Genomic DNA, 18,310 nt, shown 5'->3' on the forward strand with positions numbered 1-18,310 from the left:
GACAATAGGCAAGCAGCTTGGTGAGAAGGCAACAACTGTTGGCGCAATTATTAGAAAATGGAAGAAGTTCAAGATGACGGTCAATCACCCTCGGTCTGGGGCTCCATGCAAGATCTCACCTCGTGGGGCATCAATGATCATGAGGAAGGTGAGGGATCAGCCCAGAACTACACGGCAGGACTTGGTCAATGACCTGAAGAGAGCTGGCACCACAGTCTCAAAGAAAACCATTAGTAACACACTACGCCGTCATGGATTAAAATCCTGCAGCGCACGCAAGGTCCCCCTGTTCAAGCCAGCGCATGTCCAGGCCTGTCTGAAGTTTGCCAATGACCATCTGGATGATCCAGAGGAGGAATAGGAGAAGGTAATGTGGTCTGATGAGACAAAAATAGAGCTTTTTGGTCTAAACTCCACTCGCCGTGTTTGGAGGAAGAAGAAGGATGAGTACAACCCCAAGAACACCATCCCAACCGTGAAGCATGGAGGTGGAAACATCATTCTTTGGGGATGCTTTTCTGCAAAGGGGACAGGACGACTGCACCGTATTGAGGGGAGGATGGATGGGGCCATGTATCGCGAGATCTTGGCCAACAACCTCCTTCCCTCAGTAAGAGCATTGAAGATGGGTCGTGACTGGGTCTTCCAGCATGACAACGACCCGAAACACACAGCCAGGGCAACTAAGGAGTGGCTCCGTAAGAAGCATCTCAAGGTCCTGGAGTGGCCTAGCCAGTCTCCAGACCTGAACCCAATAGAAAATCTTTGGAGGGAGATGAAAGTCCGTATTGCCCAGCGACAGCCCCGAAACCTGAAGGATCTGGAGAAGGTCTGTATGGAGGAGTGGGCCAAAATCCCTGCTGCAGTGTGTGCAAACCTGGTCAAGACCTACAGGAAACGTATGATCTCTGTAATTGCAAACAAAGGTTTCTGTACCAAATATTAAGTTCTGCTTTTCTGATGTATCAAATACTTACAGTAAGGGAAAAAAGTATTTGATCCCCTGCTGATTTTGTATGTTTGCCCACTGACAAAGACATGATCAGTCTATAATTTTAATGGTAGGTTTATTTGAACAGTGAGAGACAGAATAACAACAAAAAAATCCAGAAAAACGCATGTCAAAAATGTTATAAATTGATTTGCATTTTAATGAGGGAAATAAGTATTTGACCCCCTCTGCAAAACATGACTTAGTACTTGGTGGAAAAACCCTTGTTGGCATTCACAGAGGTCAGACGTTTCTTGTAGTTGGCCACCAGGTTTGCACACATCTCAGGAGGGATTTTGTTCCACTCCTCTTTGCAGATCTTCTCCAAGTAATTAAGGTTTAGAGGCTGACGTTTGGCCAATCGAACCTTCAGCTCCCTCCACAGATTTTCTATGGGATTAAGGTCTGGAGACTGGCTAGGCCACTCCAGGACCTTAATGTGCTTCTTCTTGAGCCACTGCTTTGTTGCCTTGGCCGTGTGTTTTGGGTCATTGTCATGCTGGAATACCCACCCACGACCCATTTTCAATGCCCTGGCTGAGGGAAGGAGGTTCTCACCCAAGATTTGACGGTACATGGCCCCGTCCATCGTCCCTTTGATGCGGTGAAGTTGTCCTGTCCCCTTAGCAGAAAAACACCCCCAAAGCATAATGTTTCCATTTCCATGTTTGACGGTGGGGATGGTGTTCTTGGGGTCTTAGGCAGCATTCCTCCTCCTCCAAACATGGCGAGTTGAGTTGATGCCAAAGAGCTCGATTTTGGTCTCATCTGACCACAACACTTTCACCCTGTTCTCCTCTGAATCATTCAGATGTTCATTGGCAAACTTCAGACGGCCCTGTATATGTGCTTTCTTGAGCAGGGGGACCTGCAGGGGCGCTGCAGGATTTCAGTCCTTCACGGCGTAGTGTGTTACCAATTGTTTTCTTGGTGACCATGGTCCCAGCTGCCTTGAGATCATTGACAATATCCTCCCGTGTAGTTCTGGGCTGATTCCTCACCGGTCTCATGATCATTGCAACTCCACGAGGTGAGATCTTGCATGGAGCCCCAGGCCGAGGGAGATTGACAGTTCTTTAGTGTTTCTTCCATTTGCGAATAATCGCACCAACTGTTGTCACCTTCTCACCAAGCTGCTTGGCGATGGTCTTGTAGCCCATTCCAGCCTTGTGTAGGTCTACAAACTTGTCCCTGACATCCTTGGAGAGCACTTTGGTCTTGGCCATGGTGGAGAGTTTGGAATCTGATTGATTGATTGCTTCTGTGGACAGGTGTCTTTTATACAGGTAACAAGCTGAGATTAGGAGCATTCCCTTTAAGAGTGTGCTCCTAATCTCAGCTCGTTACCTGTATAAAAGACACCTGGGAGCCAGAAATCTCTCTGACTGAGAGGGGGTCAAATACTTATTTCCCTCATTAAAATGCAAATCAATTTATAACATTTCTGACATGCGTTTTTCTGGATTTTGTTGTTGTTATTCTGTCTCTCACTATTCAAATAAACCTACCATTCAAATTATAGACTGATAATTTATTTGTCAGTGGGCAAATGTACAAAATCAGCAGGGGATCAAATACTTTTTTCCCTCACTGTATGTCATGCAATAAAATGCAAATTAATTACTTAAAAATCATACAATGTGATTTTCTGGATTTTTGTTTTAGATTCCGTCTCTCACAGTTGAAGTGTACCTATGATAAAAATTACAGACCTCTACATGCTTTGTAAGTAGGAAAACCTGCAAAATCGGCAGTGTATCAAATACTTGTTCTCCCCACTGTACATGGAGCAGTCTCTTCAATTGCAGTAAGTAACATCACTATAAAGAGGCAGAACTATCAGTTTCAAGACCTCTGATGCCAAGAAACAAAAGATTCCCCCAGAGCAGCATAGGAAATACAATAAAACACAATTTACACAACCCAAATGTAAACATAAAACTTCATACAAGCACAGCTATCACGTCAATAAAAACACACAGGACATCAATTTGGACGTAAAGGGGGGAGACAGCAGAATGAGATACTCCATTGCAACCTCCTGAACTGCACACCTATTCCATTCAAGTGATAATCAAATGATCTAAGTTATTCTTTAGATCTGTGGAGGGAAGGTAGGAAAAAGAAACCACACAGAAAATAAAAATGAATGTTATCTCTCATGAGCACTCAATCACAAAAATATAGGTGCACACTTACATCCACACTCACACAATCACACTTGACTTAGCATTATACACCTGTCCTTCATTATAACTAATCTCATGTTGCACAATATACAGTCAGGTCCATAAGTATTTGGACAGTGACACAATTTGCATCATTTTGGCTCTGTACGCCACCACAATGGATTTGAAAGGAAACAATCAAGATGTGCTTTAAGTGTAGACTTCTTTAATTTAAGGGTTTTGTCAAAATTATTGTATGAACCGTGTATGAATTACAACCATTTCTGGTGTTCCTGAGCTCACCAGTGCATTCTTTATTTTTAAGAATGTACCAAGTAGTTGATTTGGCCTCACCTAATGTTTTTGCTATCTCTCTGATGGGTTTGTTTAGATTTTTCAGCCTAATGATGGCTTGCTTCACTGGCAGTGACAGCTCTTTGGACTTCATATTGAGGGTTAACAGCAAGATTCCAAATGCAAATGCCACACTTGAAATCAACTCTAGACCTTTTATCTGTTTACTTGTAAATTCATTAATTACATTTACATCATTTAGCAGACGCTCTTATCCAGAGCGACTTACAAATTGGTGCATTCAATTTATGATAGCCAGTGGGACAAACATTTTTATTTAATTTTTTTATGGGGGGGTGGGGGGCTGTAGAAGGATTACTTTTATACTATTCCATGTATTCCTTAAAGAGGTAGGGTTTCAAGTGTCTCCAGAAGGTGGTCAGTGACTCCGCTGTCCTGGCGGAGCTTGTTCCACCATTGGGGTGCCAGAGCAGCGAATAGCTTTGACTGGGCTGAGCGGGAACTGTGCTTCCGTAGAGGTAGGGGGGCTAGCCAGCCAGAGGTGGATGAACGTAGTGCCCTCGTTTGGGTGTAGGGTCTGATCAGAGCCTGAAGGTAAGGAGGTGCCGTTCCCCTCACAGCTCCGTAGGCAAGCACCATGGTCTTGTAGTAGATGCGAGCCTCAACTGGAGGCCAGTGGAGTGTGCGGAGGAGCGGGGTGACATGAGAGAACTTGGGAAGGTTGAACACCAGACTGGCTGCAGCGTTCTGGATAAATTGTAGGTGTTTAATGGCACAGGCACAGAGCCCAGCCAACAGCGAGTTTCAGTAATCCAGACGGGAGATGACAAGTGACTAGATTAGGACCTGTGCCGCTTTCTAATGAGGGAATAACACACACCTGTCCATGGAACAGCTGAGCAGGCAAATTGTCCAATTACTTTTGGTCCCTTAAAAAGGGGGGGACCACATATAAAAAGTGCTGTAATTCCTACACCGTTCACCCGATTTGGATGTAAATACCCTCAAATTAAAGTCTGCACTTTCAGCTCATATTCATTATTTAATTTCAACTCCAATATGCTGTGGTAGACAGCTAAAATAATAATAACTTGGTCAATGTCCAAATATTTATGGATCTGACTGTATATATTGATATAAAATGAGAAAACATTTCAATAAAAACACCCTCTAAGAAAACCAGCGACTAGATGAAAGTGCAATGAGATTGTTAAACCTACATACTGTAGCCAGCTGTACAGTGAGCAGATGGATGGTTGTGTATGGTTTATGAAGGTTTTGTTTGGTTTAACCTGGGGGGGGGGGGGGGTGTAGCGGTTACAGTCAGCTATGTACATGATGATATTGGAGAGGGAGGGACAGCTCATTGGCAGAGGCAGGATCTGAAGGTTGGGGTGGGGGTTCAGGAGACTGACCCCATGACCTCTTTCACCTCTCCACTCTGAGTTCTGACCTTCAATGTGCCAGGTCAGTGTGGCTGGCACTCAGGTCTCGACTCTTTCTCAGATGATTATTTTGCTCCTAGAGAAGGCAACAGAGGGAATAGGGTTCAGAATAGGTTGAAGTTAAGAACTAAAGAAATACAAATACAAATGTACTCTTGTACAATTGGCACAGCGTCGTCCGGGTTTGGCCGGTGTAGGCCGTCATTGTAAATAAGAATTTGTTCTTAACTGATTTTCCTAGTTAAATAAAGGTTAAAAAAAAAAGGGGTCCAACATCACAGATTTCCATGAAGAAAATGTCAGTTTTTCTTGAATATGGAATACAGATTCAGTGCCTTGAGAATGTATTTATATCCCTTGACATTTTGTTGTGTTACAGCCTGAATTCAAAATTGATTACATATATTTTTTTCCTCACCCATCCACACACAATACCCCATGATGACAAAGTGAAAACATGTTTTTAGACATTTTTGCAAATTTATTGAAAATGAAATGAAGAAATATCTCATATACACAAGTATTCACAGCCCTGAGTCAATACATGTTAGAAACACCTTTGGCAGCGATTACAGCTGTGAGTCTTTCTGGGTAAGTCTGTAAGAGCTTTGCACACCTAGATTGTACAATATTTGCCAATTATTCTTTTAAAAATCCTTCAAGCTCTGTCAAATTGGTTGTTGATCATTGCGAGACAACCATTTTCAAGTCTTGCCTTAGATTTAAGCAGATTTAAGACAAAACTGTAACTCGGCCACTCAGGAACATTCACGGTCTTTGTGGTAAGCAACCCCAGTGTAGATTTGGCCTTGTGTTTTAGATTATTAGTGTCTGGTGGAAAGCAGACTTAACCAGGTTTTCCTCTAGGATTTTGCCTGTGCTTAGCTCCATTCCGTTTCTTTATCCTGAAAAACTCCCCAGTCCTTATCGATTACAAGCATACCCATAACATGATGCAGCCATCACTATGCTTGAAAATATGGAGTGTGGTAACTCAGTAATGTGTTGTATTGGTTTTGCCCAAAACATAACACTTTGGATCCAGGACAAAAAAATATTTTAGTGCCTTGTTGCAAACAGGATGCATGTTTTGGAATCCTTTTCAATTAGGTTAGTATTGAGGAGTAACTACAATGTTGTTGATGCATCTTCAGTTTTTTCCTATTACAGCCATTAAACTCTTTAAAGTGTTTTAAAGTCACCATTGGCCTCATGGTGAAATCCCTGAGTGGTTTCCTTCCTCTCCGGCAACTGTGTTAGGAAGGATGCCTGTATCTTTGTAGTAACTGGTGTATTGACACACAATCCAAAAGTGTAATTAATAACTTTATCATGCTCAGTGATATTCAGCATCTGTTTTTATTCTATTTCTACCAATCTACCAATAGGTGGCCTTCTTTACGAGGCATTGGAAAACCTCCCTGGTCTTTGTGGTTGAATCTGTTTTTGAAATTCACTACTCGACTGAGGGACCTTACAGATCATTGTATGTGTGGGGTACAGAGATGAGGTAGTCATTCAAAAATCATGTTGAACACTATTATTACACACAGAGTGAGTCCATGCAATGTGACTTATTAAGCACATTTTTACTCCTGAACGTATTTAGGCTTGCCATAACAAAGTAGTTGAATACTTATTGACTCAAGACATTTCAGCTTTTCATTTTTAATGAATTTGTAAAATAAAAACATTAACATTATTCCACTTTGACATTATGGGGTATTGTGTATAGGCCAGTGACCAACAATCTTAAATTATTCCATTTTAAATTCAGGCTGTAACACACAAAATGTGGAAAAAGTCAAGGGGCGTGAATACTTTCTGAAGGCACTGTTGAGTATTTTGGGGAATGTGGTATATAATATAAATGAGATGTGACACCAATATGTCAAAATCTGGAGTTCCGTGACAGTGATGAGTGGTGCACAGACCGGCACAGTATTCTGGAGTCACACCCTTATCATATGGTGGGTTGGCAGAACCAGTATACCGCCATGTAGAAAGGTCCCATGGTCCAGTGATGAATATTCTCAAATCAATCCATTCAGATTCATCTTTGTGAACAATTTATACAAGTCCGTTAATAACAGGAGTAACATTGAAAGTAGAACTAGTTAATCTGTGAACCACTGTGATGTTACCACACACACGTCATTTCATTAGTGACCAATTTCTGAGATGACTGCCCAGGTGAAGAGAGGCAAGGGCCAACTTAACCACAGATCACAACCATGAGGACCAATGGGAATTTGAGTTTCATAAAGTGAGGACTCAGAGAGTAGTGTGTAAAAAAAGGAGGGAGGTAGATAAACAGAGGGGAGGATGAGAGAAGAGACCCAGAAAACAATGGGGAAAAATTGGGTGATGTGAAAGATGGAAAGAGGGGGAGAGAGCGAGACAGTTGGGCTCCTTACTTGGTAGAGGTCTCCGGCAGCATTGTCCGTCACGTTTAGAACACCCAGTGAGCTGGCTCGCTTCATGCTGCATCAAGAACAGTAACATGCAAGGAGATGTCGGTGAGGGCCGGGGTGAGGGGTCAGGGGTGAGGAGAGGAACATGTGGCCAATGGAGATGGTATGTGGGTTAATAACAATAATGAGACTCACTCACGTTAGTTTCCCCAGACAATGCCCCCCACAATACATAAAGCAATATCTATGAGCTAAATCATACTCTTTAACCCTGGTTAAAATTGGGGGCACCACACCTGTACATTTGTATGTAGAATCTTTGTAGCCCAATGTGCTGGAAAGCACAGCAGACCTTTTTAAGTGTGCCCCTCTCATACTGGAGATACAAAATCTTCAGTCAGTAGTTCAGTCAAATGCCATTTTTTGCTTTTCTTTACCCTATCCTATAACATATGGGTTGAAGGATATACTTATCAAAAGTTAATGAGAGCGTGACATAACAATTGACTAAAGGGAGTATTTTGTGCCAAATTCATTTGCGCCTCTTGCAAGGGGAATAATATTGTTTTGTATTGATCAATACAGATTTCTCTACTGTCTCCTGGATTAGAGAGAGGTCATCATAATGGGGTTAATTCAACATCGAAGAGTTAGAAGCAAAATGAGGAAAATGTGTCAAAGAATACAGAATACCAGCAAACAGATGAGGCATGCAGTAGCCATTCGCTTGGAAACGTTTATTCGTCAATAAAAGCACAACACAGCACAGACAGATGTATTAGAATATTAAAATAAAACAAGATGCCCATGCAGACAAAAATAAATTATGACAAAAATTCACCAAGACATTATTGAAAAGAAATGCTAATATTTGCACCTTCTTAAAATGTAAAATGGTGAATAAAAGGAAGACAATATGGCAAGAAAATAAATCAAATACGGGTTTCATAGGCAGAAATGCAGACAGGCATTTCAAAGCAGACAATTCGTAGTAGTGTGGTAATCTAAAGCTCTCAGCCATTCTCTTTAGTCTCCAGATTGTCCATCACAGCTGATTGAGAGTATTCTGTGTACAACAGAATAAACTAGGCAGAGCAACGGATGTGACTTTTTATACAAATTATGACATTAAAAAGAGAAGCTGCTGACTGAGGCACTTTGTGTCCTCTGCCTTACTCTCTTTGCCCGTCAGCTCAAAGCACTTCCTACACTGGACATATCCACACGGGCAACATAGCCTGGAATAGTACCCTGCTTATTCTAGAGAGTGATTTTGTGCCAGTGAGAGTCTGTACCAGTCACAATATGTGGCATTCATAGTGTATGCCAATGAAAGTGCACAAGTATCAGCCGCTTGAATCTGTTAGTTAGTGCAACCCACAGTGATTAATGAGTTGTGCCAAACAGGACTCAGAGATCCACCAAGTTAACCCACAGCAGAGTAGAGATCCCTCCAGGAGCAGGGTGGCTTAGTCTTTTCTAGGCAGATCTAGTGGCAGTACACCAATCCAGTGGAGCGAGGTGGAGAGGAGGGGCCCCACATTAAGGGTCAAGGGTTCAAAGGTGAGGGGGATAGTTACCCAGGGTTTTTGGGCTCGCTCTCCCGTGAGCCGCCACCCTTCAGCTTGCGGACCAGTTTCTCGCTGCTGCGGCGAATAGAGGCACGGAGTTTACTGAAGGAGCCGCTCCGCTTCAGAGAACCAGAACCGTCCTGATGAGAGAGGCCAGAGGGTTACACTCTCACACACGCATACTCAAGCACGCACGCACACACACACACTTGTATACACACAGGCAGAGACAAACATGCACACAGTCACACACATTCAGTTCAGATATGAACACACGTATACAGAGATCTGGTTCAGCAAATTATTTCCATCGACATCTGTCTGCATATATGATGGACTGTGCATATGAGGGTGTGCTTGTCATCTGCATCTGATTAGACTCGCTGTTCAGACAAAATGTCAACCTCATCAGTGTGCTATCCAGAAATTCTGCTATAAAGAAGTCAGAGAAGCCCTCCAAAGACCTCTTATGAGGTCACAATAGTTATCTTGGGTCAACAGAGCAGAGCAATTAAATTCCTTCAATAATCGACTTTTACCCCAAAAACATGAGGCATGTTGCTTTTCCTGCTTTATCTTCGAGAGGGAACACACAAAGAGGCTACAGGCAAAGATCTGGGTGAGCAAAGAGTTAAGTTTTATTAGAAGTTAAGAAAGACAGTGTAAGATCAGATGCACAAACAGACAGGACAGAGTAGATTGAGTAGATTAGTAGGAGCCATGAAGAGAAGTGTCCAGATTCTGCACTGCAGAGCAAGGCTTGTCCCACCCCTCTGTCCTTTACCATTCTTTACCCTCCCACCCATTCCACATTTGTCTACATATATATACAATAATATACAGGAGCTGCAATGTCTTCTGATGCCCCCTTGTGATCATGACATCACAACACTTAAGTTAGACATCAATAGGACCATTTGGAGCACAGGATCAAACACTACTAAAGAAACTCGACAGTAGCCTAGCGCCACCATGGTGCTCTTAGGGAGCATACAGTATGATTATCATGCCACCAGCTCATAGTATTTACAGTATGTTAGTTAAATCAATAGGAGCAAGAGCAGTCCGGTATGCATCAGTCAGTACTAGTAAATGCTAGAAACTCAACACCACCACACAGAGATAGATAGAAACTCCTCAAGCGAGAGAGCAAGGAGACAGAGTTTAAGTACAGTAAAAAGTAAGATAAGGTAATGGCAGGAGGCAGGAGTGGCTTGGATTGGTTCTGAGACAGAGTCCAGAACCCCTGTTCCCATTGGATAGAGCTGGGGTCAGCTGTAACCAGACAGACAGCCCAGAGGAGGAGAGAAGGGGACCAGAATCTGAAGAGAGGACACAACTGCAAAGCCGGAGGGGTGGCAGGCGAGCAGGCGTCCATCATGCAGAAGACAAGTTTATAGAACCACAACAAGGCATCTGGAGTTATGCCTGCCAGTCAGACAGCGATGGAGAGAGATGAGGGAGAGACAGGGATGGAGAGAGAGAGAGAGAGAGGTAGACAGAATGAAAGAGACAGAAGAGGTAGAATAAAGCGAGATGGGGAGAGAAAAATGTGGAAGTGGTAAGAGGAAACCAGAGGAATTCAGACAGACAGAAGCAGTAAGCCAAAGGGTGTCCCCCTCAGAGACAGTATTTCTCCACGTAGGGCTGTGGATGTGCTTTACTACTGTAGAAGGCTTCCGCACTCAACAGTTGCAACAGCTAAGGAGCATAACAGGACAAAATAAATGAAACCATAGACCTAGGGAAAATTAAGAGTGAAAAATCATGGATGAGTGAATTAAAGAAGCCTTAATACATCAACTGATCCTAAACATTCAACCCCCTCATCAAATATAGGCTTAGTGCATCCAACTGAAGCAAAGGCAGCATGGATCTGGGTTTTGAACTGCTGTTCCATGTCTTTGACCTCTGAGCCTAAATGGCCAGTTAAAGCATCTCATAATACACTGAGGAGTTAGCCAGTATGAGCTGGCCAGTATGCTGGTAAATTTGGTAGTTATGTCATTTGGAAAGCAAATTAATAGAATTTTACTTAATGAATATAACAGACGTTTACTCAACTCAGTATATCTATAAAAAAAATATCCACAAAACAGCCAATAACTATAACCCCAAAATAAAAACCATTTAGATTCTTCAACTCTATCCAGCTTGTGTATTCTAACTATGGTTCTAACCCAGTTTGGTTTCTATATAAAAAAAAAAAAAAAAAACTCTAGTCAATTCCCTGTACAAAGCCATCAGCCATTTTCAACAGCCAAGTCCAGTGGGCCTGAGGCTCAACCAAAGGCAAATCAAATCAAAGCGCCGGAAAATCCCCAAAAGAAGACAAACAAATGGAAAAGAGGAGAGATACTGTGTCTGGAGAATGGTCGGTCTTTTCACACAGTTATATCATAGTTGCACACACAATAGCACAGGTTTCACTCAGAGGAGACAACAGGTTAGCCCACCACAGCATGCACAGACAAGGGCATGCAGACAGTAGACACTCAGAATCAGCTAGAGTAATGGGACAGGCCCAGGGTGGATGCTGCCCCACCTCTACCTGGTAACAAGCTGCCACTGGATGCAGAGGAAAAGACAGCAGGGGTACTGTATCACGATCTGCATACATGTATAAGTCTGTCCATCCATCCTTCCCAGTATGTATTATGCGTCTGACAGAGGATACAGCTGTACAGGTCACACAAACACATACTGTAGGTGCTTGAGCATGCACACACACACACATAAGCAGACACCAATTGGCAGGTAAGTACAGACAGTACAGTAATGACAACCCACACATGATGAAAGTGTCAGAGGGACTGTGAAGATGTACAGTACAGAGCCCACATGCATCAGTAGTGATGACAACATCAATAAGTCACCATGGCAACATTAAAGGTGTGGTTTAACACACAGGTTAACCGACTGACTGGATACTGTGAGTGTCTGACAGACCCAGTCCAATAGGTGTGCAGTACAGTAGAGAACACAGGTTACGAATGTGCCTGAGACCAGTCTCCCCGGAGCCTTGAGGTGCAGACCAGGCAGGCAGGGGACTCCCAGGAGGAGATGCTGATTGGTTGTCTTGGACACTACGGTTATTGTTGCTACGGCAGCAGAAAAGTTCTGTATAGCAGACTACAGCAGGGAGTGTTGTGTAGTTCGCAAACATACACCGTGACCAAGAGGACTTTACTGCAGTAATCGGATAAAGACAGAGGGAATAGCATACAGCTGTAAGACTACTGCATGGAGAGGACGTGTTAGTTGTGAGCAAAATACTGTTTGCTGCAAACAAATTAGAAGCATAAAAAACATATTGCTTCTATAATAGGCACAGTAACTTGCTGCCACTGAAAATAAATAAGTATTCCTTAAGCAGATGGAGTGTTCACTCAGTGTTAGTTGAGGACTATAAGCATCAGTGTAGACTAGAAGCATTAATGTAGAACTGAGGTGATTATTACCACAAACAGTCAATCAGCATTAGAACTTTAGCTTTCACACCAACAATATGGAGTCATAGGGAATCTAGGACAGTTACCATCAAGGTTACCACTGGCAAACTCAGTCTTCAATCAAATACTTTACAAGTTGTAGAGGATATGCACTTTAAGAATAGGTAAGAAATAACTTTCAACATTTTCTCAAGGGGGGTGTGTCTGTACCCCTCCCTACACCCTGTGTGTGGCCTGGGCTATGTACTGTACTTACCCCGTTCCACTCCACGCTCATACTCACTTCCTCGCCCCCGTCCGGGCCGCTCTCGTACTTGACCGTGGTGTCGGAGGTCAGACTCTCACGGCTCCGCTGCTTCTCCCGCGCCTCCGGCTCGCTCAGAACATCCGCCACACGCTGCTTGTGCACTGTGTCCAGACCCTGGCCACGTGGACAGAAGACACACACATTATGAACCAAATAAACACGTACAAAGATGACAAAGACTGCAAAATAAAAAAATCATGAACATTTTCATGAGCCATCTACAGTGATCAACATCATGTGTTGGATTTGTTTACAATAGATGAAAAGCAGGACCTGCTAATATTTCAGATAAGCTGCTGGACCAATGATACTCCTACAGTGTGTTCACCTCAACTTTCATATGACCCTGGCCTGGCAAATCTATTATTCAAGCAAGTGAGTGGCAGAAGAGGACAGTGGTCACACCTGTTTTCTGGAGCGCATGGCTGCCTCCTCCAGTGTCTCTGCCGCCTCAAATTTACCCTGCTGCCTGTAGAGGGCGCCCAGATTCTTCAGGGTGGTCGTTACTGTGGGGCTGGGGGCATAGGACAGAAATTGTAAACACATCATGAACTAATGATGTAATCACACACAGAACAGTCCATGAGTTTCCAGACTCAACACAGACCTGTCTACTTTACAGGCTTTGTACCAGCCTCCATACTCTCCGAATGGGGAGCCTTCCTGCTGCTTTCCCTAGAGAAGAGAAGAACCACCACATCCATCAGTCGTCAGGATTTTGTCAGGATTTAAGTACTTCAAAACGCTAATGACAAACACCCACCCCTATTCACGGGTTGCACTTTACATCACAATGTTGTTTTGAACATTTGTGAGCATTGTACTCAATGCATCCTCATTGGGCGCTGATTATTTGGTCTAAAGTGCATTACTGTGGCTTGAAAACACAATGACATTTCTAAAAAAGACAAATAATTAGTAGGAAAACCCTTTGTCATCATTTTGATGTCGCCAGATTGACATTAGATGCAGTATAATGTTAGCTAGCGGGGCGGCAGGTAGCTTAGTGGTTAAGAGCGTTGTGCCAGTAACCGAAAGGTCGCTGGTTCTAATCCCCGAGCCGACTAGGTGAAAAATCTGTCGATGTGCCCAAGATTTTCGCTAGCTAATGTTAACATTGCTAGCAATTTTTTTACGAACTTTGCTAGCTAATGACAACATTGCCATCTGTCTAAAAGTACATTTGCCAACATGATGATGGCAAAGTTGTTTCCTACTAAATATGCGCCTACTTTAGCAGTGTCATCGTATTCCTACACCCCTATAGTGTAATTTAGACAACACAGTCATTAGCCCCGGTTCAAATTCATTTGCCCCCTTTCTACTTTTGAGCAACAATATGGCTGCGGCATCTGTAGAACATTGATAACAATGGCAACGACGCGACCGAGTGACGGAGCTGCAACACATGAATAGCAAAACTGTTGGTCATAAAGAAATTGCCTGAATATTCCAGCTAATTCTGGACAAATTATATGGAACCGTGAAATGAGATCTAGATTACATCAGATACGATAAGAGTAAATTAACCGATCTGAGACATGCTAATGTAACCCAATATACATAACAGTGCTTAAAGAGTGTTTAGTGGTGGGAAATTGAGAGATTACAGATCGTCACAATTTCTTCAGCAGTCTAAATTGATAAACCTTTCATACCGTGACTGAAACACTTTTCCCTGTCTGTTGTGAAAGTTCAGCCACAGCAGTCAGTAGTGACACATACCATGGCCCTTAGTGAAAGTGGACCCTCTACTATCCCTCTGACATAAACACACACGCACTCAGACACTCGCTCTCACCTTGCTCTGTTCCTCTCTCTCCTCAGCATGCATCCAAATGGGTTTGTTCTCATCTGCAGAGCCAGAGACCAACAACAACAATCAGACACACGCAGGTCCAAAAAGATATTGACTGACATTCAGAAAGTCAGGTAGACAGCCAGCAGGGTGCTCTAAGTGCTTGACCTGGTCTGGCTCAAAGTATTAGAGCATTCAACTGAAAGGTCACTGTTGTTTTCAGAAGCATTTCCACTAAAATGATGACAGCAGCCTGAAAACATTAACCTTTACATCAAAGGACAGATTGTGTGTGTGTGTGTGTGTGTCCTCGGGAGTACCAGAAAATCACCACAAGTATAGTAAAACAAGGACAATTCTCACCTGGGAAATGTCCCCACGAGGACAAAGGCTATTTTAGGTTTAGGGGTTAGGTTTAGGGAAATAGGATTTTGAATGGAAATCAATGTTATGGCCCCACAAGGATAGTAAAACATATGCTGTGTGAGAGAGTGTGTCTTACCGTCTACAGAGCCAAACTCCCTCTCATGTGCGCGGGTAAGGATCTCTTTGTACAGAGTTTCAGCCTGCTTGAACTTCCCCTGCTTCAGGTAACAGGACGCCTTTGAGGGGAATAAAGAGACAATGTAAGAATATGATCTTCAAAAAGTAAGAAAATCTTCTTCTCATAATTAATTCTAAATGTGCAGTCATTATTCCAAGCCAGTGATCCCTTAACCACTATGTGACCCTCTCACCAAGTTGTTCTTGGTCTTGGCCACGTTGGGGTCGTCAGGGCCCAGTTTGGTCTGGTAGATCTCCAGGGCCCGCTGGTAGTAGTACTCCACCTCCTCGTACTTGCCCTGGTTCTGACACAGCAGGGCCAGGTTGTTCAGCTGCTTGGCAACGTCTGGGTGGTCCTTACCCAGAACCTGGAGGTTTCAAGTGCAAGTGCTGATATGTGATCACTTGAATTAAAGGTTAATTACACCACAAAATAAAAATGTCTCACTTTTCCCAGACCTCAAAAGTGATCTGATGTGGTTTAAATCATTGTTGTATTAATGCCTGGATTCCATGACGGCCCTACTTTGGACCAGAATGAGGCTCTTAATTACCTATTGTTCCTGCAGTGATGATTCACCATCTTCATTGAATGTTTTCATAATTTATCTGCAGATAATTCCCAAAAAGCCTAGGCCTACCAGTAGCTTATGCAAATTAGGGAGCCAAATGAACAACTCTCTCACCGATGCGATTCGGTAGGCTACACTGACTGTTGAGAGTCACTCACTTTAGCGTCACTCTGGCAAGCCCCGACATCCTATGAAAGGAAACCTAGGAAATATTTTGGTTTACTTGCCACGACACCATGGGCATACAGTGCATTCGTAAAGGATTCAGTCCCCTTGACTTTTTCCACATTTTGATATGTTACAGCCTTATTCTAAAATGGATCATCAACCTACACACAATACTCCATAATGACAAAGTGAAAACAGGTTTTTAGACATTTTTGCAAATGTATTAAAAATAAAAAACATATTTACATAAGTATTCAGACCCTTCGCTATGAAACTCAAAATTAAACTCAGGTGTATCCTGTTTCCATTGATCATCCTTGAGATGTTTTTACAACTTGATTGGAGTCCACCTGTGGTAAATTCAATTGATTGGACATGATTTGGAAAGGCACACACCTGTCTATATAAGGTCCCACAGTTGATGGTGCAGATAATAATGACGAGATACTCATGTCTCCGCCCTAACAATGGGAGTCGTTGTCCCAAAGGCGGGAAGGCAGGCGACAAGCTTAGGTCCAAAATAAGCCCATAGAAACGCATTGGGCTTTCTCTGACAGAGTTGGGCGCGATTGAAACCTCTCGCTTCGCCTCTTCCTCTCTGCTGCATTTCCATGTCATTGCTCGCTTTGTGACCGATAGGTGCCTGTCCTAACAATAGATCGCTAGAAGATGCATATCGTTCATTTTAGCGGGAGAGGGCTCGACGGACTTGTGAATTGAAACCTTTAAATGAAAAGTAGCCTAGTTAATATGAAGTGGAGAATGTAGCTGGCTGAAAATAGGTCCGTAACCGGCTGATTAGCCGACAGCCAGTTCTTATGGAAAACACTGGACCACATCCCCTTTACTTTGGATAGAAGAATAATCTCAGTTCTGTCCTTTATGTTTGCTGGCTAGGCTAAATATCGTAAGAGAATAGGAGGGTGAAGTCAGAGCAGAGCTGGAGAAGAGGTGAGGCATCACTAAGGGGTTGGGTGAGGACAGAGAATGGAGCTGAGGGATAACGCTGTCTCTGTCTGACTGACTCACTGAAAGATAGACACACAGAGACGGAGTTAGGAGTGAGAGGCTTACTGCTCGTTAGCAGGGGAAGAGTGCTCTTCTTTCCCTTCTATGCAGTGACCGACTGAGAGGCTTACTGATTAGGAGGTAGACTATAGAGTCTCTCTGATTGATGGTTTCTGTCTGAATGATCAATAATGGGAGGATTTCAAAGCAACCTGTGCTGCTGGATGTGTACAAGTCTCACTCCCCCTCTCTCCTGTGAAGTTTCTAGGTGAATTTCAAGGGTTTACTGTAAACATCATTAGAAGTATAGGATTTCAACAAGGAATATAAGACAGCAATGTCTGGGTGATATATTGATTGAATTTTATTGAGGACAGTGATGCCTTTGAACTCGAGCCATGGTTAGTGCCTGTTACTGGGGTACTCTGTAGAGAGAGACCCTCCGTCCTCCTCCTCCTCCTAGTCTTCACCCACAGGAATAAACCAAGGACTGAGGCAGCTCACACAGTGGGAAAAGCACTTGCTATAAAAAGAGAGAACTGCAGGAAAATTCCTCCTGCATCAGCAAAGCTGTGTTCCTTCCTCTGTTGCGAAAGCTGTGTGGCAAATCTCTAACCTCGAGAGAGAGAGAGCTTTATCATCAGAGTTGAAGTGGAGAATATAAATAAAATGTCTCAGCTGTCCTTAAGCTCTGTGCTCTCCAGCACAGGAGTCGACATCAGAGGGAGTCGACATGTCATTCTTAGCACAGAGGGAGCGTGAGGGGAAAAGGCACAGGGCGAGAGAGCGAAACAGAAAGGGAGATAAATAGACAGCACTTTGCATCTCCAGGACTGCTGAGCTTCTCCTTTATAAGCATCCCATTTTGCGCAGCCAAATATAATGAACCCCTTCCAGGACTTAACTCTCTCCAAAGTCACAGTTCCTCTGAGCAACACAAAACTATAGATAGGCTTGAGAGAGGAGGGGGCGATTACTCGGGGGAACATATACACAGAAGATAAGTTTAAAAAATATATATTATGTTCGACAAAGAAGAAAACTTTCCAAAGAACCGAAAAGTCCTTTGAAACTTGAGCAAGATTTACTTGGAGAGGAGCAGCAATCCGGATCATTCTGCTGTATTAGCACTCCATACCCACAATGCCTTGTGGTGACCTGTGCCCTCTGACCCACCTTCTCCCGGATCTCCAGAGCCCGCTTGCAGAGGGGTTCCGCCTCCTTGTACTTCCCCCGTTTCCCGTAGAGCACAGCCAGGTTGTTGAGTGTAGCAGCCACCTGAAACACACACACACAAAAAATCAGTAATAGAAAAATTATCACGCTTGGGACAGCCTCAATCATCTGTGCCCATGTGTAGTAGTGAGTGACCGCAAGACTCAACCACGGCAGCAGAGTGCAATTGATTTGGTGAGTTAGTTAGAAGTGTGACCGACCGACGAGAGGAAGACAAACAGGGGAAACAGGAAGTGATTACAGCTCTGTAATTGTATCCCAATCAGCAGGATGAATCTCCACCACGTGCACATCACTCAGCCCACCAGACCACAGTGACCTT

At 43.4% G+C, this 18,310-nt stretch overlaps 1 protein-coding gene across 3 annotated transcripts in view; it reads right to left on the reverse strand.

Annotated features, from left to right (window-relative positions):
• Positions 1 to 2,725: 2,725 nt before the first annotated feature.
• The window catches only part of LOC311102441 (kinesin light chain 1), a 32,454-nt gene continuing 16,869 nt past the window's right edge, over positions 2,726 to 18,310 (reverse strand). The window contains exons 7-16 of one of the 3 annotated variants that reach the window (XM_084143797.1): positions 17,929 to 18,030; positions 15,199 to 15,372; positions 14,964 to 15,063; positions 14,465 to 14,517; positions 13,271 to 13,338; positions 13,069 to 13,177; positions 12,613 to 12,777; positions 8,914 to 9,044; positions 7,337 to 7,403; positions 2,726 to 4,995 (exon numbers count right to left, since the gene is read on the reverse strand). In XM_084143797.1, the coding sequence (XP_083999923.1) occupies positions 4,930 to 4,995; positions 7,337 to 7,403; positions 8,914 to 9,044; positions 12,613 to 12,777; positions 13,069 to 13,177; positions 13,271 to 13,338; positions 14,465 to 14,517; positions 14,964 to 15,063; positions 15,199 to 15,372; positions 17,929 to 18,030 (1,035 nt within the window). In that variant the 3' untranslated portion in view covers positions 2,726 to 4,929. Of the gene's footprint in view, positions 4,996 to 6,682; positions 7,404 to 8,037; positions 9,045 to 12,612; positions 12,778 to 13,068; positions 13,178 to 13,270; positions 13,339 to 14,464; positions 14,518 to 14,963; positions 15,064 to 15,198; positions 15,373 to 17,928; positions 18,031 to 18,310 lie in introns of those variants that run through there. The other 2 variants (XM_084143796.1, XM_084143798.1) reach the window with 2 other exon arrangements.

Source organism: Coregonus lavaretus, assembly GCF_964263955.1.
Source record: "Coregonus lavaretus genome assembly, chromosome: 27".
Classification (NCBI taxonomy): Eukaryota; Metazoa; Chordata; class Actinopteri; order Salmoniformes; family Salmonidae; genus Coregonus; species Coregonus lavaretus.